This window comes from Diceros bicornis, chromosome 1 (assembly GCF_020826845.1).
Source record: "Diceros bicornis minor isolate mBicDic1 chromosome 1, mDicBic1.mat.cur, whole genome shotgun sequence".
Classification (NCBI taxonomy): Eukaryota; Metazoa; Chordata; class Mammalia; order Perissodactyla; family Rhinocerotidae; genus Diceros; species Diceros bicornis.
In genome coordinates, this window is record NC_080740.1 from 11,356,023 (window position 1) to 11,382,189 (window position 26,167).

A 26,167-nucleotide genomic window follows, 5' to 3' on the forward strand; every position below is an offset into this window, starting at 1 on the left:
TTTTTGCTTTAAGTTATGTATCAATCTAATGAAAATTCTATAATTCCAAATGTGAGGACTGTGGTCCATGAAGAAAGACACTGCCCTGAGCTTCAGTGATCTGCTGCTGTCTAGTGTACCCTCCAGACCCAGCTTCCGCTTCCTTCTCACACTCACTCTGTGCTTCAGGCTCTCTGAAATAATTTGCAATTCCATGCAGAGACTTTCATGGTCCCTGTTTTTTCACATGTAGTTCCTTCTGCTGGCAGTCCCCTCTCTTGTTCTCTACAGTTCTACTTCATTTCATTCTTCAAGACTCAAAGTTTAAGTATCACTCCATCCACCCATCCATCCATCCATCTATTTATTCATCCATCCATTCCACTGCCCATTCATTGATCTACCCATTGACCATATTATTTGATACCTTCCACTTTATTTTTTCGTATGAGAGGCAGAAGTTGAAAACTTAAGAATTACATACAACAGATTTGCCAAGATCATAGTGGGATACACAGCTGTAACTTGTGAGTCAACACAAGTACTTTCATCCTAAGGTTTTTTTATGTTTATCCCTAGGCACTCCAAAGGTCAATGACTAACATTAATGAACACCTTGTCTACTGGTTATTGGCTTTATTTATTTATTTATTTTATTTTTTGTGTGTGAGGGAGATCAGCCCTGAGCTAACATCCATGTCAATCCTCCTCTTTTTGCCAAGGAAGACTGGCCCTGAGCTAACATCCATGCCCATCTTCCTCTACTTTATGTGGGACGCTGCCACAGAATGGCCTGACAAGCGGTGTGTCGGTGTGCGCCTGGGATCCGAACCCGGGCTGCACTTAACTGCTATGCCAAGAGGCCAGCCCCTTATTGGCTTTATTTTAATGCATGCAGAGCTCTTTGCTTTAACAATACCCCTTATATTAATTATTGAGCATTGACCTAGTTAGTTGGATATTCCTCTAATATTAATAAATGGAGTCAGGCACAGTCATGAGTAAATGAATGAAGAAGAGAGTGATATTTATCACCTAAAAGAGTGATAAATTCCCATATTCTAAATCTGGCATTTATTTGGCCAAGATCTGTGCGTGTGTTTGGTCAAATTGTGTAGATGGAATTTATATCATCCTTGCTCTGCAGAATTTACTGGCAAAGAATGAAAGGTAATTGATCATTCATTATTTAGAAATTTTTCCCTTACTGTACTCATTTAAACCACAAACCATCTGGTGGGAACAGTGAACTTTTTGTTAGCATTCATTTTTATTACTTGCATTGTCAGAGTTTCAGATAAGTTCTTGCAGGTAGCAGGTTTTTTTTTTTTTTTTTTTGACATGCATAGTCTATAAACATTATCCTCTGAACTACTAAATTTCTTTCTTAAAATATTTAGATTTAGTGAACTTAGTTCTTGTGACCCAGTGCATTAAGACTCAAGATTTCATACACAAAAGACTTGACCACACAGCTTTTTGTAAATGCTGTTGTTAAGACTGGATTCTACATGAATATATATTTATATTCCACCGAAGCTTTTAATTTTCTTGTATCTATAAACATCCAGAACAATAAATAACCCTAGGGAAATTTGCCTGTTGACATAATTTTGTTCCAATATATCTTTTCATTACAGCACAGTTATCGAGCAATGCTCTAAGTTTCAGAAACCTCCTGATTGGATAGATTGGGCTGAATCCTATGTCTGCCCCTACACATCTAATATTGTGGAAAGAACTATAATTTAGTAATAAATATTAAGGAATTGGATGTTATTTATCTTAAACTTATTTTTAAGAAGGTGATAAAGAATCTCATAATTTATACCATAATTGAGGTTGATGGTAAAGCTGTTTTTTCTTCATTAAAAGAGTAATACTTTATTTATGTGCAAGATTTCTTGATTAGGTGTAAGGAGACGTGTTCCCGCCCGGGTCTTTCATCAGCCAGCTGGGAACTTGAGTGTCACTTCCTCTCAGTGGAGCATCCTTAGTAAGGGATTGGACCAGTTTCACTCTGAGTGTGAGCTTTAAGTAAGAGAATTTATTTTGTAAGCCAAGGAGGCCATTAAAAATGGAATTATTCCCCTGCTATTATATTCCAAGGTGCTAAGAGTCTTAGTAACATTTTAAAGATTAACTTAGTGCAGCTAAATAGCGTACTTCATTTTATTTTTATTTAATCTTGTTAAGTGCCTTAAATCCTGTTTTGGACAAGCTATATATAGATTAGTAAAATAGAAACCTAAAAAAGAAACTCATGACAGCAATGACCATTATGAATTTGGGATAGATTAGTGACTTCTATCATAAATACAACATATATAGTACATACAATACTGTAGTAATTATTTCAGATTTATTTGTATCATATGAAAGATTTTGTAGGCCAGTCTTTTTGAAGTTATATTTAGATCTTTAGCAATAGAGAGTATTTTTTCCTTAAAGAGCATAATATCTCCATAACTTCCTGCAATTTTCAAAATGACTTATCCCCAACTGAATCCACAGGGCCACATTGACAGCTGTATCATTTCTGACGCGTGTCCACATTGAGATGTGTGTTACCAATACCTTTGACCACTGACACACTAAGTGTTAGATACACATCATTTTATTAATTAAGAATCATTATTTCACACCACCTAGAGGCTATTATTAGCTTGTTCATCATATTTTCATGACGTGGGAGTTGTGTGTGTATTAACAATAATTTCTCTTATTGCTTCTAATTTCTTAACACATTGTCTAACCAATTAGTAAAGACTGGAAGATGAGGGAAAGAGGAGGGGGAGAGGGATGGATTCCTGTAAGAGTGAAAGAACATTTTCTTTTGCATGAAGTAGTGTTAAGTTGTAGTCAATGTATTCTTTCTCATTAAGTTTAAGAGCTTAAACGGAAAGACATTCTGCAGATTAATACTCGAGGAGGGTTAAGTGAACAGACCCCGTCTTTCCCCCCAGGGTATAATCAAGAGGTAATGTTTCACTGCAAAGTGATTGCAACTGGATTGGTCATTAGGATGAAAGCGTTTGGTTCAAACACTGAACCAAAAGAGGGTCCTTCAAGTGTGAGACTTCCTGTGCTCCAGCCTACTGAAGTACTTTTCTTTATTTTCACTGCCTCTTCGAATTTTATTTTCATTTCCTCTAAGGTAAGGAGGCAGTTATCTTAACAAATGTTTTTTGTCTTCTGACCTGTAGACTTAAATTCTCCTTCCCACTGCTCTTCCTAACCTGGGTTCAGTCTTTAAACCCGCAGTGCCGAGTCTGGTCTCCTCTTGCCCTGGATTGCCTATCTTTCTATATACCTGCCTTATTTTATCACTTATTTGTTCATGTCACACACTAAGTTACAAATGCTTTAAAATGAATGCCATAGTTTTAGTCCATAAAAATGAGCATTATTAATCCCTGTCTTTGTTATAAAACATTATTGAAATTGTATACTGTCCTCTGTATATAAAACCATTCTAATTATTTCACATGTTGAAGATGTAACCGAACTACTGTAAGACTTTCTTATCCATTCACATATGTAATAGACTGAGTTTGGGTGTTCATGACTGTTAATTTGGTATTTTGTCTTTCTTCCAGTCAAAGTGGAAAAAAGCCCACCTGTTAAGGGCTCCCTCTCTGGAAAAGTCAACCTACCTTGTCATTTTTCCACCATGCCTACCTTACCACCCAGTTACAACACCACCAACGAATTTCTCCGAATCAAATGGTCTAAGATTGAATTGGACAAGAGTGGAAAAGATTTAAAGGAGACTACTGTTCTCGTGGCCCAAAATGGGAATATCAAGGTTGGTCAGGGCTACAAAGGGAGAGTGTCGGTGCCTACACACCCCGAGGACGTGGGTGATGCCTCACTCACCGTGGTCAAACTGCGCGTCAGTGACGCAGGCGTCTACCGCTGTGACGTCATGTATGGGATTGAAGACACACAAGACACCGTGTCATTGGCTGTGGATGGTAAGGCTTTCGGAATTTTTAAGGAGGTAGTATAACATGATACCTGTTTCAGAAGTGTAGTGAAACAGTATTCAAAAGTAACTATTGTTTAGGGTTTGGACAAGTGGAAAAAACATCAATTGTCTCAATAGTCCATGTCTTTCACCAAAAATGAACTGTTATTTTTTTGAAGGTCAAGGAAGGTGACATTTTGCGCAGCAACTTCATTGATTCGATGTAGGAAAGTATATATACTGGAAATAATAAATACCTCAAGACATGGTATATAGTTCAAGAATCATTACTTCATTATGGAGACCTACCAACGATTACACTATAAGATGTAAATACTAGTCTACATTTTGTTTTAATTTTTTACATATGTGTGTACGCACATATACACACACACATACACACATATACATATATGTACACTCACAAAAAAACATTTTGCTGCTATTTCTCACTCTCCTAGCATGATTATCAAAATTTTTGAGTTTGCTTTTAAGAAATATAAATTCTTTCTTAACTTACAATGAAGAAATAAAGCACTTAAGAAGTCCCATGGTACACATCACAGTGCCTTAAAAAGGCCAGAACTCAATAAAAATTTGAATTGGATCAAAACAAGAACTCAGTGATTTTTTTTTTAAGTTAATACACTAGTTGTTATCCACTCAGTCTTGCAATGAGACATTTTAGTTTTAGCCCCCTTTTAGTGATGGTTTATATGTCATTTGAATTTAAGTTAGGAGACAAAGCAAAGAAAAATTGCTTTAATTGGGTACACACATAATGCCATAGCTCTTGGAAGCAGAATATTTTGGCAAGTTATTAAGCAAAATTCTAATACCCAGACATGACGGAACAGAGTTTTCTTCCAACCCTCCATTTCCCTATAAAATATTTACCTTTCAGGAATATATACAAAGGGTTTTATTAAAACTCTTTCTTGTGTAGCCAAAAGGAAATACTTTGAATTTCAGATGCAACAAATTAATTTTTTGAACATCCTTTTATGTTCAGATTCTATTGCTCTCTTCTATAAACCTATTTTTATATTGTCTAGGCATCCACTAAATATCCTGGGCTTTTTACCTTTTTATCATTTATTTTAGTGAGCCTAGGATTGTTTTCTTCTACTGATATTTCTCTCTCTCTCTTTTTGTATATGTGTGTGTGTGTGTGTGTGTGTATAGTAATGTTGGATACATGCTATATATAAATTTATTTATATATATGCTTGTGTGTTTTTAAAATCTCAAAAGGAGTTTAACAACTTCTTACAATTTTCATCATTAAAGAATTAGCAACGGATTTGCCCCTTGCCCCTCTGAAACAATGAAAATCCTCCACTTAATCTCCTTAGCCCCATGTGGTCTTCAAATTATCCCAACAATTGCAGATACTTATACAGACTGATGTTCCTTGCCCTGGTGGTGGTGGCCCCTTTGTGCCCCCTACTGCCAATCTTCAGTGCACATGGAAGATTTTTAATTACCAAGAAGACTATTTGAAGCTTTGATCAACATAAGACTAATTTAAAAGCATTCAAATTCTTGCTTAAGCCCTAGAGATTATTATAAACTATCTCTCATACTTACCAGATAGCACCATATATACTTCTTGGTCCTTTTAGAGTAGTCCTTTAAAGGTACAAATTTTCTGAAAAGCATTTGGGAAATTTCATGAATATTGGAAAAGAGAAAATGAATGTTAGTTGTCAATGCATTTACTTGGTGCCTGCGTCGATCTTTTTGTGTTGACACTTGTAAGAGATGCTTGTGTATAACATGGCTAGTCTGTTCCCAGGAGTTACTTTTTAGGCACATACCTGTCTTGGAAGAGAGAGACAATCTAACAATGGGAGCGTGGGAGGCAGTTTTATAGCCGGAAGTTGGGCTGTGAGAGATAGACCATTGTCAACCCTGAGAAATTACTAGGAATAAAAAGACATTGGAAGATACCTTGGAAACCAAAATTCATTCTGCATAACAAAAAAAAAGTCATCTTAAATGATATATCCCTTAATCAAATCTGATCCATAAGACCTAGTTGCCCCAATTTCTATTTTCCAGTGACTTCCCAGGCACGTTAGTTTGATTCACTTTGTTGTCTTATAGAAATGAGTCACCATATTTCCTCCAGTTAAAAATAGAGATGCTCTTGTTGAAGTGAAAGGGGAGCACCCAGAGCTCCACCCTCTCAGCCCTGTGACAATTCCTTGAGCCTCGGAGCACAGTTCAAGAACCACTAGTTTATGAAACTCCTAAAACACAACAAAGTGGAATTTGAGACAAGTACCAGAATGCCTGGCTTCTACCTCAGGAAATCTGGAGAACTTTACTTCAGGCTTTCTTTGGGATAAAAATTGTACATTTTATCTGTCATAGTGGAGACCCTAAGTTATGCTGGACAGATAGTGAATATGATAAATACTTAGGTAGTACTTAGGAGCCTATCCAACATTAAACTCTTTACCTAATTTGACTTTCATATCAACCAAATAAAATAAGCAATATTAGTTACACTTTATGGGGGAGGAAATTAAGGCTCAGTATATGATTAAGGGGAAAGTTAGTGATTGGAACAAGCCTTCTCACCTATACATAGTCCAGTGTCTTTTCCATCTTAGTATATTGTCTCTGGATGTTTCATGTTTGGTGGAAGTGGTGTTAGTGAATGTTCCGTGTGCTTCTATTGAGTTGGCCCTCGGTAAAATCATGAAGTAGAAGTTGATCTTGCTCCCCCTTAACTCTTTGTATCTCCTGCAGCATCTAATCCCTTTAGGTGTCCAGTGTTCCCATGATGGCCTGAATACTAGCCGTAACTAGGACAACTATCCACCATGTGAGATTTAGTGGCTTCAATCTTTTTCTTAGACTGTTCACACGCGAACAGAAAATTCCTGGCTAGAAAACTTTCTAATGGAGAATAATGGGACCCTGGATGAATGGCATTTCTGATCACCCTAATTTTGCATAATGCTACATAAAGTAAAAATAGAGAATTATCATGATGTTATTACCATGTTAGCAGTTAATTTGATGTATTGCTCCAAAGAGAAACTTTGCACAGTATGGTGGGAGATTTGAACATGCGAGTAATTGTTGGCTGCTATCTTTGCAGGGGTTGTGTTTCACTACAGAGCGGCAACCAGCAGGTACACTCTGAATTTTGAGATGGCACAGAAGGCTTGTTTGGATGTTGGCGCGGTCATAGCAACCCCAGAGCAGCTCCATGCGGCCTATGAAGATGGATTTGAGCAGTGTGATGCAGGCTGGCTGTCCGATCGGAGTGTTAGGTGAGAGGTCTGGGGGCTACAGGCTTTGATTCATTAATTCAGGAGTGAGAATAAAGTGCTACTTACTAGTTCTTTATTTCCCCAGATACCCTATCCGGAATCCTCGAGAAGGCTGTTACGGGGATATGATGGGGAAGGAAGGAGTCAGGACCTACGGCTTCCGGTCTCCTGCTGAAACTTATGATGTGTATTGCTATGTGGACCATCTGGATGGTAAGATGTTTGCATTTCTGTAGCTTCATTTGAACTAAGAAAATTGAGGAAAGACTGGGAGCATGTTGGAACAGAGCAAGTCTTCCTGCTTGTTTGGATTCCAAACAGCAACATTTAGTTTAAATGACCGTATGATTCTGTGGTGCAATAAGCTTAAATTAAAGTGGAAAGAGAAGGAGTATGTCAATGGTCATGCAGGTCAGAAATGTCTTTAGTTAATGGCAGGTTTTCTTTCTGTCATGCTGCTATTGGACAGTTTCCAGGACACTTTTAGAGCATTCAGAATAGAAAGCTGTAAGGGTGGTACCTATTCTTGTGAGAACTTCAGGTAAAATCCTGTGATGACAAACCACTGGGACTCCGAGTACTGATAAACACCCCAAAGCACAAGTAAATAACACAAACCAGCCCAGGAGGGATCTTCACCGTTCACTTCTCCTCATGTTCACTTTGCTACGCTAATATTCAGAGCAGTCATTCATTCATTCAACTGATCAACACATTGAAAAAGCCGCCTACTGTGTGATAAGTACTCTGCTAGTTGTTAGGGCTATGAAGCCAGGTAAGATATAGGCCTTGCTTTAAAGATACTTAGATTCTGATTGATTTTAGCACTATCATTTCTCACTCAGCATGAGTTACAGATTCTTGAAGTATGAGTTCAATAGTGGTGACATTATCTAAGGGACATAATGCAGTTTCATTATAATACACATGGAATAGAAGTTTCTGCGACTTTTGAAATGGAGTTTTATTTGTATCAACAGGTGTCTTAGAAGCCTAAATATATAAATGGAAGTATTGAATTGAGTTATACTTTTAATTTTGGCTGGGTACGCATAAAAAGAATGATTTCAATTTTCTTATGTGTCAAATGAGAAGGTTGAACTAGATAACTTCTGTGGTCCCTCCTAACATTAAAATTCTATGATTTTCTGTGATTCTATGAATTGAATAAACAACCTCAGACTGAAAGCTAGAAAACAAGCAGCTTATATTTTCCTAATTCCCTGACTAAATTTGAATAAGAAGGCCTGCTGACAAAAAGGCTGCTTAAATGTGGCTCTCTCGCATTTTAACATTCTTATTATAACCATCATTTAAGACTGGTAAATATATTTTCTAAACCAGAACTTTAGATACTAACAAGTTCTATTTTTGTACAGGACAAAGGGAAAACATATGTAAAATCCAAGCTATGATCAATCTATCGATCGATCGATAGATCTATCTATATCTATCTATCTATCTATCTATCTATCTTTTCTCCTTTTATTTTAAGTTTAATTAATTTTTTTTCATAGAATTGGAGATGATTGGTAGGAGAATTTGGTTTAGGAAATAAATTTGGCTATTGCTATTTCAGTAAGATGGAAATTTGTATCCAAATTCAATACAGTAGAATTTGTTTTATCACTGTTGTTTTTATTTAGAATAATATCTATCAGAATGATAGTTATAAAATTTTACAGAATACTGGTAATACTGGAACTGAACCAGAGGTAGTCTTTGAAAAAATATATGTAAGGTCTGATTACCTAAAGGATCTTTACCAAATAGAATTGAAATGGTGGCTTTCAGGCACAAATCCATGGCTTGGTCTAAACATGAATAAACACCACAAGCCAGCCTCCTTGATGGAAAGGCAGGCTCATGTACTCACGATGCTACCAGAAGGAGCACCTAAGGGCCCCTCCGTGTGTCTGTTCTTCAGTCTCACCCTGATCGAGCTACCGAAACCCTACTCTCTAAGGCTGTAGACTCCCTGACTGCTTTTAAGCCCAGAGGCCTTTCTGCTTCTGCAGAAGTCCTGGAAATTCCATGCCCTCTACAAATACTGTTTGAGGTACTTTTGACAGGTCTCGGTGGTGGAAGTCCTGCCAGGGATCCTTAGCCACACTGTACCCATTGAGAGCTGGCCCCCCCACAGTCTGTTCAGAGTATCATAAGTAGTGTTTGAGGAAAAAGAAGAGTAGCTCTGAGGATGTGCACATACACCACAATGAGAAGGATCTACTGGTCATATAGGAATTCTTTTCTGCCTCCATAAACCTTGTCGCTTCTAAGACAACTGTTATTCATAAAATCAGGCTTGGCCCCGATGTAACCCAACTGTATTTTATACAGTTACTTGGGATAAATAGTCCACATATTTAATGAAAACTTGTAATGTGTAATATAGCATAACTTTAGTTGGGGTATTTATACCAAGCAACAGAATTTGAACTCTTTTATTTTAGCACATAAAAGTTGGAAGAGAAAGATAAAAGAATCAGTATAAATACTAATTCAAGCACTGGCTGAAATTTGTGTCAGTGATATAACAAGGCTTTTATTTGTTTCATAGAATAAACTTGACAATTCTGGAAGATATTCAGTATGTTTATAATAACTGTTCTGGAAATTTTTTTCCTCCTTGTTTGTTGTCCTTTGGAATAATTAGCACATCTTTGGACACTGGTCATTTCTCTCTCGACTTGAAATTGGACTGGTGGTGGGCAGGGGGTGGGGTTAAAGAGACTTTTTGTGACTGATGATGTAAGAGGAAGATCACAAGATCGTTCTTGTAAGGTCTTTCTCCTTCCTTTACTGAAGTGCATGTTCTCCCTTTGAAGTAAAGACCATCGGCTAAAGTGTGAATTGATAAAAATTCTGTAGAAAGTTGACTGTATAAAGTTACATCTGGTATTTCAATTGCCACATTGATAAAAGATTGTTTGAAGGTGAGCCAAATTTCCTCATAAGAGATATTTATTGCTATATTCATGGGTATAATAATTCCCACCTATATTCTACTGTATTTTTGACAGCCATGTGTGTGTGTGAGAGGTGGTGTGGGCAGTAAAAATTAGAGATGTTGATGTACTCAGAATGCGTGTGATGGAACATATACTCAGTTATGAACCAAGGTTCAATTACTTTAGATCAGAAGCCATATTATTCCAGATGGTCTAATGAAAAAGCTAATTAGGTATAAAATAAAAATTAATTCAAAAAGACAATTAATTTTGTTTTAATTTAGTTATCTATCGTGAAAGATATTTAGTTGAGAGAATGTCAACCTTCTGTTTTTTTCTCCTTTCTTGTTTTATAATGTCATGTTCATCCTGACATGTATTTCTTGATAAAGTTCAAATAATTATACTAAATTAAATCTAGCCAGTTTAGGGGGGAGAAAAACTAATCTGGTTCTTATTCCAAAGTGGTGATTATAATACAATTATGCTCATGAATACAATATTCAATTCTATTTTTGAAAATAACCTAGTAAGTGTGAAAGAGCAATTACACTAGCTATATCCACTAGCAAGCATTCCAGTATTAGCTTGGGTCCTTAGAAATGGTTTACACATTATGGTGGCTTATTAACCATGATTCAGTAACAGAACACTGTTACTAGGAAATTAATGGAATTAGGATTTTAAAGTAGGAATCTAGAAATCAAGATCCATAAAATAATTCTTATTAGAAAGTTTAATTTGTGTTTCCTGGTAAGGTGGATTTGGAAAATGTTTAGAGGGTTTAGAGTAGAGTTGAGATGATTACATAGTTCAGGAAATTGGGTGAAGGATTGGAGTTATTTAGGAGTGGTAAAGACAGTGCTGAGAGAGGACTCAGGAGGCAGTTAAGTTCCTCATAATTACAAATAGGAAGGACCTCAGTTGAGTCCCAGCTCTGTCACTTACTAGTTGTGAGATCCTGAATGAGGCTTTACCTGTCTAAGCTTCAGTTGCTTCTTCTTCTGTGAAATGGGACACTCAGCATACTTACTTTTTAATCATGGTATGAAGAGGAAAGGAGTTAATGTGTCAAGCATTTATCACAGTATGTGGCACAAAGTAAGTGCTCAGTAAATAATGGCTCTTATAGTTGAAGGGTATATGAAAGGTTCTTTATTTCCACTGAATTCATAAAAAGAGGAAATGAGTTAAAATTGCAGCTCTGTAAAATAAATAGGTTTAATATAAGGAAAATTTTTCTGACAATATTGTTAGATGTAGAAAGAATCCTGACAAGCTATAAAATTTCTTCTCTGGAAGCTTCTTAAAAGTAGAATTGATCTGAGATGTTATGAGTGCAATGCTCTGCCAAAGTCTGAGTCATGGTACTTTGAAGGATATAGAAAATAAATGGAAATAGGTTTATTAAGAAGGGTAACTTTTATGTCAAGGCATTTTTAATATGGTAAGTTGCTTGAACGTTATTGAATAATTAAAAATAATACTGTGGCAAAACAATAATTCCATATTATACCTCCTAAGTTGTTTGAAATCAGTTTATTCTCTGATTAGAAGACTGTCTTCTTGAATCACAGTGTTCAGGAATTAATCTGGTATCTGACTAAGGTCGTGGGCACATAAACGTGTCCACTTTGCCGAGGGAGGATTTAAATACTTCTGAAAGTGCTTGTGAACTAACGTACTTCTGTGCTGAACACTAGCAGTTCAGTAGGAAGTGTGTGTGTCTAGCTATATCCAAAGCAAAAACTAATTCTTAAATAAAATAGTTAAGAAAATGTTGAAAAGAATGGAGTACAATGTAAATATCTCAGCTAAAGAAACCACTCAAACATTTAAGGAATCCTCAATTCTTATTTAATGAAATTAATAGATTGACTGTTTACTTGGTTTCTTTACGGTAGCAGGTACTTGTAAGAAAATAGTTTCCTTTTGAGAGGGGTTTAATCTTCCCTGCAGATCAATCAGAGGGTGATAGTGGAGCTCAGTCTGCTATCTTTCGTGGTTGATCCTCTTAGTTCTCCTGCAAATGAGTCAATACTTCCTGTCTTGTCCCAGACCTGACAAGTGACCTGCAAGATGCTTGCCCCTCTGACATGGGCAACCTTGGGGACCTACATCAGATCCTTCTATGGCCTGTATTTTCTATGTAGCCCGTCCTTTGGCTTTTCTTCACCTGGAACAACTACCACCCTACTTTTCCAATTCCCTGGCTTTCACACAAGCATGCCAGCACTTTGATGTGCCTGTACTCTGAGCTCTCTCGTTCATCTCACATTCCCTTCCGAAGTCCTAGCTGATTTCTCTCACCCTTACCATCTCCGAACCTTGAATCTGTGACTATAATCACCCCCTGCAAATGTTTGCTTATGCCTCCCTCTCTCCTACCAGACTGTGGGTTCTGGGAGGGAAGGAACCATGTGTATCCCCACTATGTCCTTGCACAGAGTAGGTGCTCCATAGATGGAGTTGAATAAAGAGAGATTTAATGAATTTACCTCCAAATTAGAAGTGCCTACTCCACTCGTCTCGCTTTATACTTGCCCCTTGGATACCTTCACACCTCTCCAGGCTTCATCACTATGCTACTTGCTTCCCAATTTTTAGTTGCTCCCATTTCCTTATTAGTTTGTTTAACTTCATTTTTGTTCTCTCGTATGTAAACTGTAAGCCAAATGCCTTGTAGGATGAACGCGGCCCATAAGTACACCAAAAGGACAAATAAATGAAAATGAAAATGTTAATTTCTAGTTTTGCATGTCTAGCCCTGAACTCTCTTCTGAATTCCACAGCCGTAGTTCTCATTCGTGTGTCATTTTTGTGTCTCATCTCTGGTTGTGATTCTCACAAATAATCTCCATGCCTTGAACAGTTCTTCCGGGGGCCTGTTTGATGATGCTCCAAGCACTGAAGCACCACCGCCATGCCATTCCTTTAGTCAGCATTGTGGAGTGGGGTTTCTGTTGCCTTCCTCCTCAAGCACATGCTCTGCTCTTCACAGCCCCTCAGACCTGGCTTGGGGGGTAACCTATTCAACTCTACTTCCCTCTCTCCAACGTGACTCTGCACACGTGTCCTGGCCCCCACAGATCCTCTGCCTGCTCCTGCCTGAGGTTCTGCGCTGGTCCTCTCAGGGAACACATGTTCCTCAGCTTTCCAACTGCCTGTTCTTTCCTGTGCCTGAAAACTTACTGTTTCGAAGAGCCCATCTTTGGCTCTTCTAGCTCACACTGAGATTTCCTGATTTTGAGCTCCCATTTTTCTTAAAGTTAGTTCTACATATTTGATGTTTAATTGTTCTCTGGTTGTTATAAATACATTAAATACAAAATGTTATCTGTTAATTTTATTTCTGCAAAACTTCTGTAAGCTTCTAGTAGAGATAAGCCCATAAATATCTTCTATACCTCTCCCAACAGCAAGGAAGGACCTATTCCAGTAATAGACACATAATAGTTACTCAAGAAATATTTGGTGGTAATTGCAGTATTTCTCCAAACTTTATCTCTTTTGGAGACTGCCTCTGCCACTTTCCATTTCTATAATATTTGAAAAAAAGACCAAGCTTTGTTCACCAAATTTACTAAGGATCTTTTTTTTTTTTTTTTTTTGACTTTTATTGTATCACCATGATACTACGTTTTCTCTTTGAATTTCTCCTCTCACTCTTTTTGGTAGTGTCTCTCAGAAATAATTCCTTCCTAGAGATGCTCCTTTCTCCTTCCCAGCCTCTCACAGTAATTTCCCCTTCTTGCCTCTCCAGCTAATCGTTCTCTCTGGGATTTGTTCCTTTGTACCTTCTCACAAATTACAGGTTGTTTTTTCTACTGCTTCCTCATGTCAAAATCCAGGATAGCTCTGTCATCTTTGTGACTTGTCTGATGCCTCCATGTCATCCTTGTGTCTGACCTAGAACCAAAAATAACCTTTCCTTTTTGTTATTATATGAGCTCCTTTAGTTGTGAAAAGCTAAAAATTTAGGTAAAGGCCTGAATGGCATTAAACAGATCTTAGAGCAGGGCTGAGGTCTGACTTTTTTGGGAGGCTTCGATTGGACCACAATCTGATATCAAATCTGGAAATTGTGTGATTTCCTCCCTGCAGATTCTCAGATTGACTTTTAATTTTAATGGAATTTACAGTATGTAACCTACAGATTACTTCACCAGTGGGAGTTATGTAAGCATGAGTGATTTGTGTCCTGACTGGGCTTATTCAGTTAAAAAGCCCCATGTCAGCTGGAGGTTTCCTGCACACTGCAGTTCAGCAGATGATTCACATTTTGATTCTGGATTGCACAACCTGTTCACATTGGTTGAGCTTGGTGCTAAAAGATGCTGAAAACTTTTTAGGTATTCTCTGTAGAACTCATAGACTCATAGATCACAGCTATGGCTGTGGCTTCTTATATATAGACTTTGGAGATTAACACGCCTTGCTAGGGCTTTGACACTGACGTTGGAGTTGTTTCTGTGTAAATGTTTCAATGGTCCAGCTAAGAGCCACAGAGGAAGGTGACCAGGCATGGCGTACTGGCAGCGCCTCTGGAAAATGAGGTCCTCATTCCCTACAGTGACTTCAATGGATTGACTGTGAGGTAGCTTAATGGGTAGGGTAAGGAAGGAAACTGTGTATTGTATGATTGCATTATTATTTAATTTAATCCTCTTGAAAACCTTGTTAGGCATTTTTTGTAAACCCTCATTTTTGCACATAAGGAAACTGAGGCACAGAGAGGTTAAGTGATTCGATATGCTTTTTTCCTGTTCCACTGCAGTAAACTCTCAGGACCTCGAAAGGTTCCCCAGCAGAGCAGCAGGCAGTCTTACAAACCAAGAAGATACAAAGTGCTCTCAAACACCCCCAAATCTCTGATTTCTCACATTAAAAATATCCTGATGCTTATTTGAGTAATCATTGCATTACTGATTGGATTACAATGATTGGAACTGGAATCTAACTGGGTTAGATGGTAACTCTATTTTTAACTTTTTGAGGAACTGCTGGGTTGTTTTCCAGTGTGGCTACACCGTTTCAAATTCTTACCACAGTATAGTAGGGTTCTGATTCTTCCACATTCTTGTCAACACTTGTTTTTATCAGACTTTTTGATTGTAGCCATCCTAATGTGTGTGTGATGATATCTCATTGTGGTTTTGATTAGTATTTCCCTGATGGCTAATGATGTTGAGCAATTTTTTATGTGCTTAATGGCCTTTTATATATTTTCTTGGAGAAATGTCTATTTAGAACTTTTGCCCAATTTTGACTGAGTATTTGTCTTTTTGTTATTGTAAGAGTTCTTTGTATACTCTAGATTCAAGTGCCTTTTCAGATATATGATTTGCAAATATTTTCTCTCATTTTGTGGGTTGTCTTTTTACTTTCTCAATAGGGTCCTTTGAAGCACAGAGTTTTAGAAGCTTTAAGTTTTACTTTTACTTTGATCTACTTTGAGTTAATTTTTGTATGTGGTGTGAAGTAAGAGTCCAAATTCATTCTTTGGCATGTAGATACTCAGTTGTCCCAGCACCATTTCTTGAAAAGACTATTCTTTCCTTATTTAATGGCCTTGACCCCTTGTTGAAAATCAATTGGTCATAGATACGTGGGTTTATTTCTACATGTCTATATATCTATACTCATGTCAATACCACGTCGTCTTGATTATTGTTGCTTTGTGGTAAATTTTGAAATTAGATAGTGTGAGACCTCTTTGCTCTTTTTTTTTTCAGAATTATTGTATCTATTCTGGGTCCCTTGAGTTCTCATATGAATTTTAGGATCAGTTTGTCAATTTCTACAAAGAAGTCAGCTGAGATTCTGATAGGGATTGTGTTAAATCTCTAGATCAATTTGAGTTGTATTGTTATCTTAACAATATTAAATCTTGTGATCCATGAACATGGGATATTTTTCCATTCGTTTAAATCTTCTTTAATTTCTTTCAATAATGTTTTATAGCTTTCAGAGTATAAGTTTTGCAGTACTCTTATTAAATTTAGTCCTAAAAATTTGTTTTTTGATGCAAATGTAAAAGGAATTTTCTTTATTTCTTTTTCTAATTGTTCATTGCAACTGTATAGAAATGCAATTGATTTTTATATAGTAGTCTTATTTCTTGTATCTGCAACCTTGTTGAACTTATTAGTTCTAATAGTTTTTTAGTGGGATCCTTAGGATTTTCTATATATAGTCCTTTTCATTTTATAATCTTACCTTACATAAGTAGAAACGTCTTGACGTAAACCCCTCTAAGCATGTGACAATCATTTGCTTCAAGGTTTTCGCGTCAAGCTCTTCTAGAGTCCTGAATTGAAAGAGCTTCTTTGGAAATACAGTGGCCATTTACCTCTCAGCTGTGAAAAGTATTAAAAAGAAAAAAAAACTAGGCTGATCCTCATGTGTTGACCCACAGCCATAGGTGCCTGTCAAACCAAATAAAATGTTCAGTCTTTACATATTTTGAAGACTCAGATATCCAGAAATTTTTTAGAACCTCTTTCTCACTCTAATTAAAATCTTACTGCTCTGTCAGTGGGAAAGAATAAGATCCGACATCCTGAAAACCATAAAACTATGTTTAAATTTTAGTGGGGCTTCCTGTGTCTTTAAATCTTTCACACTGACACAGATGAGATCTTGTGTAATAATACATTGATACATATGCGGATTCCTTTTCCAATGAGTGTTATCTGATTTAGAGAATGTTAACTGACTATCACAGAGGACGGATGACAATTCTCTAACAATTAATTAGAGGTTAAAATTTTCAAAACCGAAAGGCTATGCTTTAAGCCACATTATGCTTCTACTTCAGTGTAAGAAAAGTGAGAAATATGAACGGCGCTGACCTGGCTTTCCAGTCTCATTACCTCTCAAATTAGAAACCTGGCCAGCCTCACATTAGAAATGGAGTGAAGCTCCTTCAGCAGCCCTGGAGGGTTTCTTGTCACTGTTAACAGAAGGTTGGTCTCTATGCAGATTAAAGGGTCAAATCTTAAGGGGAATTGACATGCTTTTGAATTATTTACAAATATTGGCCCTGAAAAGATTATATAGCACTGTATGTTAGCTGTTAACCAAATAAGAACAGCTGATGGATCCCCTGACCCAGAGGATAATGAGCATTAGTCTTCATTGCTTTGATCTTGTGTATATAGACACAAGCAAGCAAGAGGTAGCAAGAGTGAGAGAGAGCAAGAGAAAGAGAGAGAGAGAGAAAGAAAAGGAAAAGAAACCTTTGAAAAAACTTAAAAGTCCAAAACTTCAAAGCTAATAATAATTGTGTTGAATTGTTTTTATCAAGATGGTACTTGCTGTATACTGTGTTTTTATTGTATGGACATTCAGAAGCTCATTTCCCGTGACTGCTTCCAGCTCACACACTATATCTACTTCTGCCTACATTTATTATTTACATGCCATTTTGACCCAAAGAGCAAGGAAATGTAATAACTTTCACAAATCTTGAACTTTTTTATAGCGGAAAACAAAAATCAGGGAGTTCTGTCCTCCAATGGGCAGAGGGAATCATGATTAGTTTATAAGAACTGATTTTCAGACCAGACAGTTCAGGATAGAAGGGTTATGAGTGCAAAAAAATAGAAGAAACATAAATATTTATCACATCATCCAGCAAATATACCAGCTAGAAAATGGTCGTGTGATCTCAGCTTGGACTGCCACTGAGAGCAGCCCAGCAGCTGCAGTCTAGGAAAGAATTGAATAGCTATCTGTGATCTGCTAATGCCAAGTCTACTTTTCACCTTGGCAATAGAAAGGAATTGTCAGTGGGAGAGAAAGATCCTGTCCTAGCTTTGCTCTAGGCCCAGGCTCTTTGATAATCTTTCTGAGTTACTCCTGGGTATAACTCTAGCTTTTGAACAGTGTGGATCATTTCTAATGTTTTGATTTGTTTTCATCATTCCTTGCTATTTCAGTATGTGTCATTTTTGCGTCTGCCAAGAAGCAGCTTTTCCATTTAGCAATCAGAAGTGTGGAAAATACGTGCATGGTCCACTTTCCAGGGAATCTTTTAGTGGTTAGTTGTCAAATTAAAGTGTTTTTTTCCCCTTAATATTTCTGATGATGTTAATTCCCATGATTAAGATGAATTTAGTTTGTGGAATGTCACCAGAAATTAAAGTCTCACCATCAACGTCTTCCAGTTTCTTCTGGGACATCCCTAGAAAGTTGAAATAACAGTAATAATTCAAAGCCACAACATTTAACTTGAAATTTTGGAAAAATATGGGTTAAGATACTTCATATATATTTTCCATAAGAATATGCAAATTATCCTGTGTGTGAAATCTTCTGTTCTGTATTATATTTTGTGTGCCTACTATTGTGAATGTGTATGTGTACACCTCGATGAAGTCTTATTTCTAACAAATTAACTTGACATTTTATCTTAAGTAATGCATTGTTCTGTTTGTATAAAAGATATTTTGTGTATTTCCTTCCTGACATTTTATTTGCTCTCTTTAATTAGAGAAAAATGAAGTATTGTCTCATAGGTAGACAACATTTAGAAACAAGTTCCAAACTTGTACTCTAGTTACAAATTTGCTACTAAGTGTCCTATAGATGTAGCCGCTTTGGTGAGCTATTTCCAGAATTTAAGAGTAGACTCATAGTCAGCTGATAAAAGTGGTGCTTGCCTTCCAGGAGGGCAACTATCCAGTCAATCTAAAGTACATTCAGTAGTTCAATTACAAGTATTCAGGCGAGCAACAGAGCACTGCCTTGTCCGATGCTAATAAAACAGGCATATTCTCTCACAGAAGGCTTTGCTTTCCTGCCTCTCACTCTAAACTCTAAAACTTGGAAAGAACTTTTATTACTTACACCAGAGGCAAAAAAAGTGCCTTTAAGACCCTCTCAGGGTAGGAACTTACACACCCTGACCAGGTAGGTCCTGATGAGAGAGAGAAACTAAGCAAATGCACTGAGTTGCTTCTCTTTCTCTTGTTCTTTGGTTCCTGGCCTGGGTTTGCCTCGGGACTTCAGATTTTATCTTTTGGTGCATCCTCATGTGATCATTCATTTTTGGAACAAGTCTGGAGTTACTTTACTGTTACTGGCCCAGACTTAATTTCTGTCTAAGTTTATTAATGCTGTTAATGATGATTGCTATAGTTTAGAACATGTAATTTGACCTGTAAATAATTCCTGACTATAGATTTAAAAGCTGAAAATAGATCAATAGAAACTTTGAAAATCTTAACATCTTGATTGCTTTTCTCAGTGTAAAAGTGGTCAGTGTTTAGCCTAAGACCTGCATTTTTCTGTGGGATGTGGGATTGAAAGACTAGTACCTTTATATTGAGGAGAAAGCCTGCTGCCTTTATTTGCTGTATCTTGGTTTACTTTTTGCAAAATGAGTTTCTTTTTAAAGAAATGAGCTCCTTCTGCGTTTGGCTTAAATCCTGTCTTAGACACTTCATCAGGCCTCTCCACTCTGCCGCAGCCCTGGCCTCACTTGCAGTCTTTCACACAACCCTGGGAGGCGATGGACATCGTATGCCCTTGGCTTTGTGCTCTCTTCAGTTTTTTGGCTCCTCCTTTGATTCTATCTGGTTACTTGATCCACTTACTCTGCTTCTGTCTTGAGCAGGTTGACACATAGGCTCCCAGAAACTGAATACTAAGTTATATTTGTTATGGATCAATTGAGATTCTCCTTCTTGATTGAAACACTCATTTCTCTAGAGCAGTGTTTTCCAAATATTCCATGAAACAGATCCATGGACTATTAATTAGTATTCTATGAGAAAAGGAGAGTTCTCTGGTCAAATGGTTTAGGAAAGCATAACTTCCTTGTGAGAACTCCCAAGAAATACTATAATATTAAATGCTCTGAGAAGTCTTAAAGAAATGAAAGCTCTCAGATGACTTGTATTTATTTTCTAAATGCTGTTGTCCACTGAACCTCTTTTCTTTTGAATAACTAGTCACATCTCAAGGATTACCAGTTTTCTGTAGAAGACATTTTTGGAAATTATGTTCTTAGAACTTGGACCATAAGTTAACAGTCTTCCTGATCCATCTCTTCAACAATAAGCTTTTATTTTTTTTGGTGAGGAAGATTTGCCTTGAGCTAATATCCATGCCAATCTTCCTCTACTTTGTATGTGGGATGCGTCCATAGCATGGCTGATGAGTGGAGTAGGTCCGCACCCGGTATCCGAACCCGTGAACCTGGGATGCCAAAGTGAAGCGCGTGGAACTTTAACCACTCGACCATGGGGCTGGCCCCAGTAATAAGATTTTAATAGATTAATTCTGATTTAAACAGCGGTTACCTACATTTGTATTATGTTAGATAAAAAATATGTAATGTCAAAGGATTATCTAATTAAAACCAAGCATCTAATGAATCAAAAAATACCTGACAGGAGGTTATAGATGTCTTAGAGATCAAGGGCACTTAGTAATATGAATTAGTTTAATTACTGCTATCTGTTTATTACCTATTGACTTTTTTTTTTCTGGTTTGGATTTTAGTATAAAACTGATGCCAAGATATTCTGGCATATTTTAGAAAAGTACAAGATGTCCTGGCCTTAATATTTTGAGGTTGATACATAAGAAGGGCAAAGTTTGGACATTTAACATCATTTTTGGTATAGAATGAGTGTCAATTATAAAAGCCTGAAGATGCAGTAAGATAATTCTATAGTATGGATGCTTTACTCTATTATTAGATTTTTGAAGTGGACAAAGTAATGTTCACATTAAACAATTACAATTTAGGAAGGCTTAGACATTTATTTTTTGGAACAGAGTTAAAGTAAATGTCTTTCTTTTATTTTTCCTATTGTTTTGAAATAAAACAACAATTATGCCATATATGATGACAGGCCACAATTACCTTTATAGATGAATTCTTTTGATTATCACCTTAAGGTAAATTCAATTAATGCCAGTTAAGTCTTCCTCTTTCCATCTGAGTTACATGAAACCCAATGATGATATCTCTTTCAATATTTCTTTTAATTTTACTTGCCATGTTTGAAAAGTTTCTACAAAAAAATGAAAAGGAAAATAGATGGCCTTGGGGATAACAGAATTTAATAAAATAAGTAAAATCATTATTTTATGGGTATTGGATAGATAGATGGAAGTTGTATCCTCCAAACAAATGAATTAAATCATTATTTTAATATAAAGTCAGATTTAACAAGAGTTTCTTCAGGAAAAGTTCTCTAAGTAGATCTTTATCGATTTAATAATAATAAAAGAGTTCTCTTTTTAACTTCCCAGCACCTTCTGAAACCTTTCTTTCCTTTAACACACCAAACATGTTTGCTGTTTAAAACAGGGAAACTGGTTATCCATGAAATCATACCATCATTTTCCTTCATAAGCTCTTTGGTCTGGCTAATTTGGAGAAGTTCATTTCCCCCAACACACAGACTTGCTGTTTGGAGCAGGAGAGTTTTACTCAATTCATTATATTTCTTTGCCCGCTCTGGTTGGCTGAAAACTCTTGTTACTTCAGAGGAACAGTAGGTTTGCCTCAAAGTAGAAGTACCTCACAATGCAGGAAACGAGGCCACAGAACGGATTTTCCAGCTGTAATAACAAATCCGAGGGTTCTACCTTGGCGGAAACATGTTGGCACGCTGCCCCCCTTCACACTTGTATTCCTTTCAGACTTCCAATGCAAGTGTAAAGACTGAGGTGAATGGGGCTGCTCATGGCGGCCCCGTCTCTCTGTCTGCCTTTCCCCGTGTTGCTCTGAGCCAAATCTGCAGGCGAGATGAATCACCTGTTCCAGACAGCCGCCGCCCAGAACTCGGCAGCAGAGTTAGCTTTACTTAATGTGCTGCTTGGGAAGGATGGAAGAAAAAGGGCACCTTGTTTCTTAACAAGGACTTGAAATGCCATTCATTTAACAAACGCTGTTGAATACAGACTATGGAACTGTACCGTGGCCCTTATGCTTTTAAAACTTGTTGGAGCGGGAGACATTGCAGGAGAGGGCAGGGCAGGACTTTAGTTCTTACGGTGTATTTTGGGATTTGAGATTATTGTCCTTTGCCAGACTAGATAATTAAGGACAAAAGCCTATTCTCACCTCTGCCTTACTCTTTTCAGGCAGGTAAATGTCGTTTTTCTTTCTCCTCTTCAAATGGCTCTTACTGGGATTTGGCCTAGTTTTGTCAGTAGCAATTTAGATTTATAGCCAGAAAAGCTGATATGTGTGATTTGGCCATTTTTCCCATGACTAATTTCTCTTGTTTTATAACGCTGTCACACACTCAGAGAGTCATGGCTCTATTCATTTTAAACAATTGCTTGTTACATCTGGCTTTAGTCAGGGGAAGATCTGCCCCGCTTGGCTAATATATCATAGAATCAGACAGCCGCCTCAGTGACATGGAAACAGGATAATGGGCTATCAATATTTTAGCTTCCTCTCTACCTCGCTTTACATTCCCCCTCCTGCCTGCTGTATTTGCTGAAGTGTTCTCTAATTCTGCCTCTGTATTTTAGCCACGTGTGCTCATATGTGAAAAGCATCATTGAATTTATTTCAGCCAATTGTTTTACTTACCCAAGTAAAATTCCAATTTAACGAGCTCTCTGGAGTTTCCAAAATGTTTTATTGTGACACATTAAATGATAATGTATATACTGTCTGCTAATTGGGCCTGATGATGAAAGTAAATGTCCAGCCCCTCTTTGTTAATCAATAAGCACATATAAAAGTCTCTTGAGGGCCAGCCCCTGTGGCCTAGTGAAGTTCAGCACGCTCCGCTTCAGCAGCCCAGGTTCGGATCCCAGGCGTGGACTTATACTGCTCTATTAGCGGCCATACTGTGTTGGCGGCCCACAGCCCACATACTAAAAAAAAGGATGAAGATTGGCAGGGATGTTAGCTCAGGGCAAATCTTCTTCAGCCAAAAAAAAAGTCTCTTGAACCTCGTGAGAACCCCTGCTGGCATATATGGTGTCTTTGGGAGAATTGGAAAAAGGCGTCCCCTCTGGGCAGACATTGCAAAAGGTATCCACTCTGGGCAGAGCAAGTAGACAAGAAGGTACCCCTTCCTCCAAGGGAGCTTCAGTCCGTTTGGCTGGTGGAGTGGGAGCTGGTGCTGGCCCCCGTTCTCTCTCCGCCTTGACCGTGTGCAGGCGCCCTGCGCCTCGGACCGGAAGGCGGGTAACAGCCTTCTGTTCTGCCTCTCTCCCTTCCTGCCTTCAAACCATGGGGCTCTTCTTGTTTTGTGTTTTGATTTGATGGGAGTTAAATCATTTTGATGATACTGATATAGGAGAAGGAGGGTCAAAGAATTACTATTTAATTTTAGGATAAACAAAGAGAAATAACCTCGGTGACAGTTCAATACAGCTTTCCCTTTCCAGTATGTAATGTTAGTAAGTACATCGCAGACTCTTTCATTAAAGAGAAAACGCATTTCTTGAACGACAATCCAAAGGATCAAGGTTTGTTCATTTAAAAGAATTCATTGTAACTTTATTATCAAATGACTGCTTCTATGGCCTGCGGGAATATGTGGTATATAAAATGAAACTTTTCTGGTGTATGTTATATCTTATCATACACTAAGAATGACATAATTAAGTAACCATTCTGTTTTCTGCTTTAAAGTATCAGAAGCTGGTACCTTGCCATGAAAAAAGCATTACATGCTCCTCCCCTCCCCTACAAACAGGAAAGGAATGTAGAGTAAAACTGAGGGCTTTTTTCCTCTTCTGATTCCAGGTGAAGTGTTCCACATCACTGGTCCCAATAAATTCACCTTTGAGGAGGCCAAAAAAGAGTGTGCAAACCAGCACGCCCAGCTGGCGACGGTTGGGGAGCTGCAGGCAGCGTGGAGGAACGGCTTCGACCAGTGCGATTACGGGTGGCTGTTGGACGCCAGCGTTCGCCACCCTGTGACTGTGGCCAGGGCCCAGTGTGGAGGTGGTTTACTTGGGGTGAGAACCCTGTATCGTTTTGAGAACCAGACAGGCTTCCCTCCCCCTGATAGCAGATTTGATGCCTACTGCTTTAAACGTAAGTGTTTAATACCTTTTTAAAAATTTCAGATTAAAAAAAAATACTTCGAAGGCATGCATTGATGTTCAACTAGCCGTTGGAATGGATTCCGTGTCGTGCAGTGTGTGCACGGTGTGGAAACAGTTCAGTGACTTTCAAAAGCCAGCAAACGGAACAGCATTGATATGGTTAAAACAATGGGAAGTTTGACAAATGGTTTTTGAAAGGGGATGAGAAAATGTCAGGTTAAGATCTTAACTGTGCCCCATTGCACCTAGAACCACAGAAGATCTTTCTGAGTAGTTACTTTATATTAACTACAGTCCTTAAATGCAATTAGATTGTTGGTGCTATGATGCTGAGGCCAACTGGGGCAGAGGTGAGTCCTTGAATTCTGTTTATTTTGTCGTTGTTTGATATCACTCTTTCTTTCAAATGGCGGAGAATTTAAATTTCAGTAATTGCAGGTGAGTACTTGGAGCTAATGTGGATAATCATAATGTTCAATTAATACCCAAAAACGAGCCGTGCTATCAATAGAAATCTCCATTTATCTCATTTTATTTCAAGTAATGGAAACATGTGCCTTCTAGTGATTAATTCTCTAGTATCATATTGAAGTACAATGTATGTCCTTTGCAAGGTGTAACATATTGACTATCTTCGGTAGGTTTACTCCTTAAAATTGGTTTTAAGTAACATTTCTCAACATTCATGATATAATTATTTTAATTTTTCAGATGTCCTTAAATTATTTTAACAATGGTAGTCACAATATAATATCATGCTTGTAGAATGCTAAATTAAACACTCACGTAATCCACCGTTTCATTGTGATATTTACTGTAGGGTCTGCATTGTGCCAGCTAAACAAAGATCTTCTACAATTTTTGGTAATCTTAAGTATGTTCAAGATAGAGCCATGTTATATCAAAATATAATAAGATTTTTTTGCTAAGTTTCCAATATTATCTTGTTATAACAATATGTAACTAAAATGAGTAGAAAATATACTAGCTAATTATGTAACTGGTTTCTAAAGTGAAATCTGTGTATTCTCCACCAACCAAAAAGACACAGCGCTGGGATGTCTGAGTAGCCAGCAGAATAGATGTTAGTGCAAGAGACGGGTGTAATTTCACATGCTGCAGTCTCCCAGCTAAGATGCCTCTGCTTGGATCTCCTCTCATGGACTCAACTTTGTGAGTGTTAAAGCCACATGTTGTGTATCAGCGTGATACAAATTGGCCACAAAAAGCCATTGAAAATATTAGCTTTTGTTCCTAGGTCCTGAAACAACACAAAAAGTCTTCCTTAATCATTTTCAGGAAAACAAACAAAAACAACAATAATAACAAAACTTTATCCCTAAAAGCAGAAAGATATACATTACTTTAAGCCACACTCTCATAACAGTGATTTTCAAGTAGTTCAATCTCTAAAATCAGTTTTATGTTAAGTAACTGATATGATGATTAAGGAAATAAAATCAAATTTTAGTGTGTGTGTGTGGAGGAAGGGGTCAGAGAGGTTAAATTAGGGAAGAAGTAGAATTATCCAGCTTGACTATCTTGCTTGATTATATTTTCTTGTGCTTATAAAACTGGCACTTTTAAGCTAAAAAAACTTTTAAAACTAGAAAACTTTTAAACAACTTCTTGTTTTCTCCCTGAGGGTAAAATTTAAACTAAAGCCTGTTTGTAGCCACAAAGAATTCATCCTGATGTGTTTTAAATTGTTTATTTAAATGAGAAATTCACATGAGTGTATGAAATAACAGGTACTTAGATTCAAATAGAATAACCACCTACTAAAAATCTACATAAAATTTGAAAAAAGTTTGGGTCCATTTTTTTCTCCCTAATTCATTTGAATCTATGTAACTTGGATATATATAACTTGCAAATAAAATGGATTCAAATTTGGGGTTTTTTCCCACCTAAGCTAAAGGCTAGATTCTTGT

The 26,167-nt window shown here is 37.3% G+C and overlaps 1 protein-coding gene across 2 annotated transcripts in view; it reads left to right on the forward strand.

Moving 5' to 3' along the window:
• Window positions 1–26,167, forward strand: part of VCAN (versican) — a 105,531-nt gene that overhangs the window by 12,678 nt on the left and 66,686 nt on the right. For both annotated transcript variants that reach the window (XM_058525967.1, XM_058526022.1), the window contains exons 3-6: window positions 3,579–3,956; window positions 7,065–7,239; window positions 7,325–7,452; window positions 23,929–24,222. In XM_058525967.1, coding sequence (XP_058381950.1) covers window positions 3,579–3,956; window positions 7,065–7,239; window positions 7,325–7,452; window positions 23,929–24,222 — 975 coding nt within the window. The remainder of the gene's footprint in view (window positions 1–3,578; window positions 3,957–7,064; window positions 7,240–7,324; window positions 7,453–23,928; window positions 24,223–26,167) is intronic.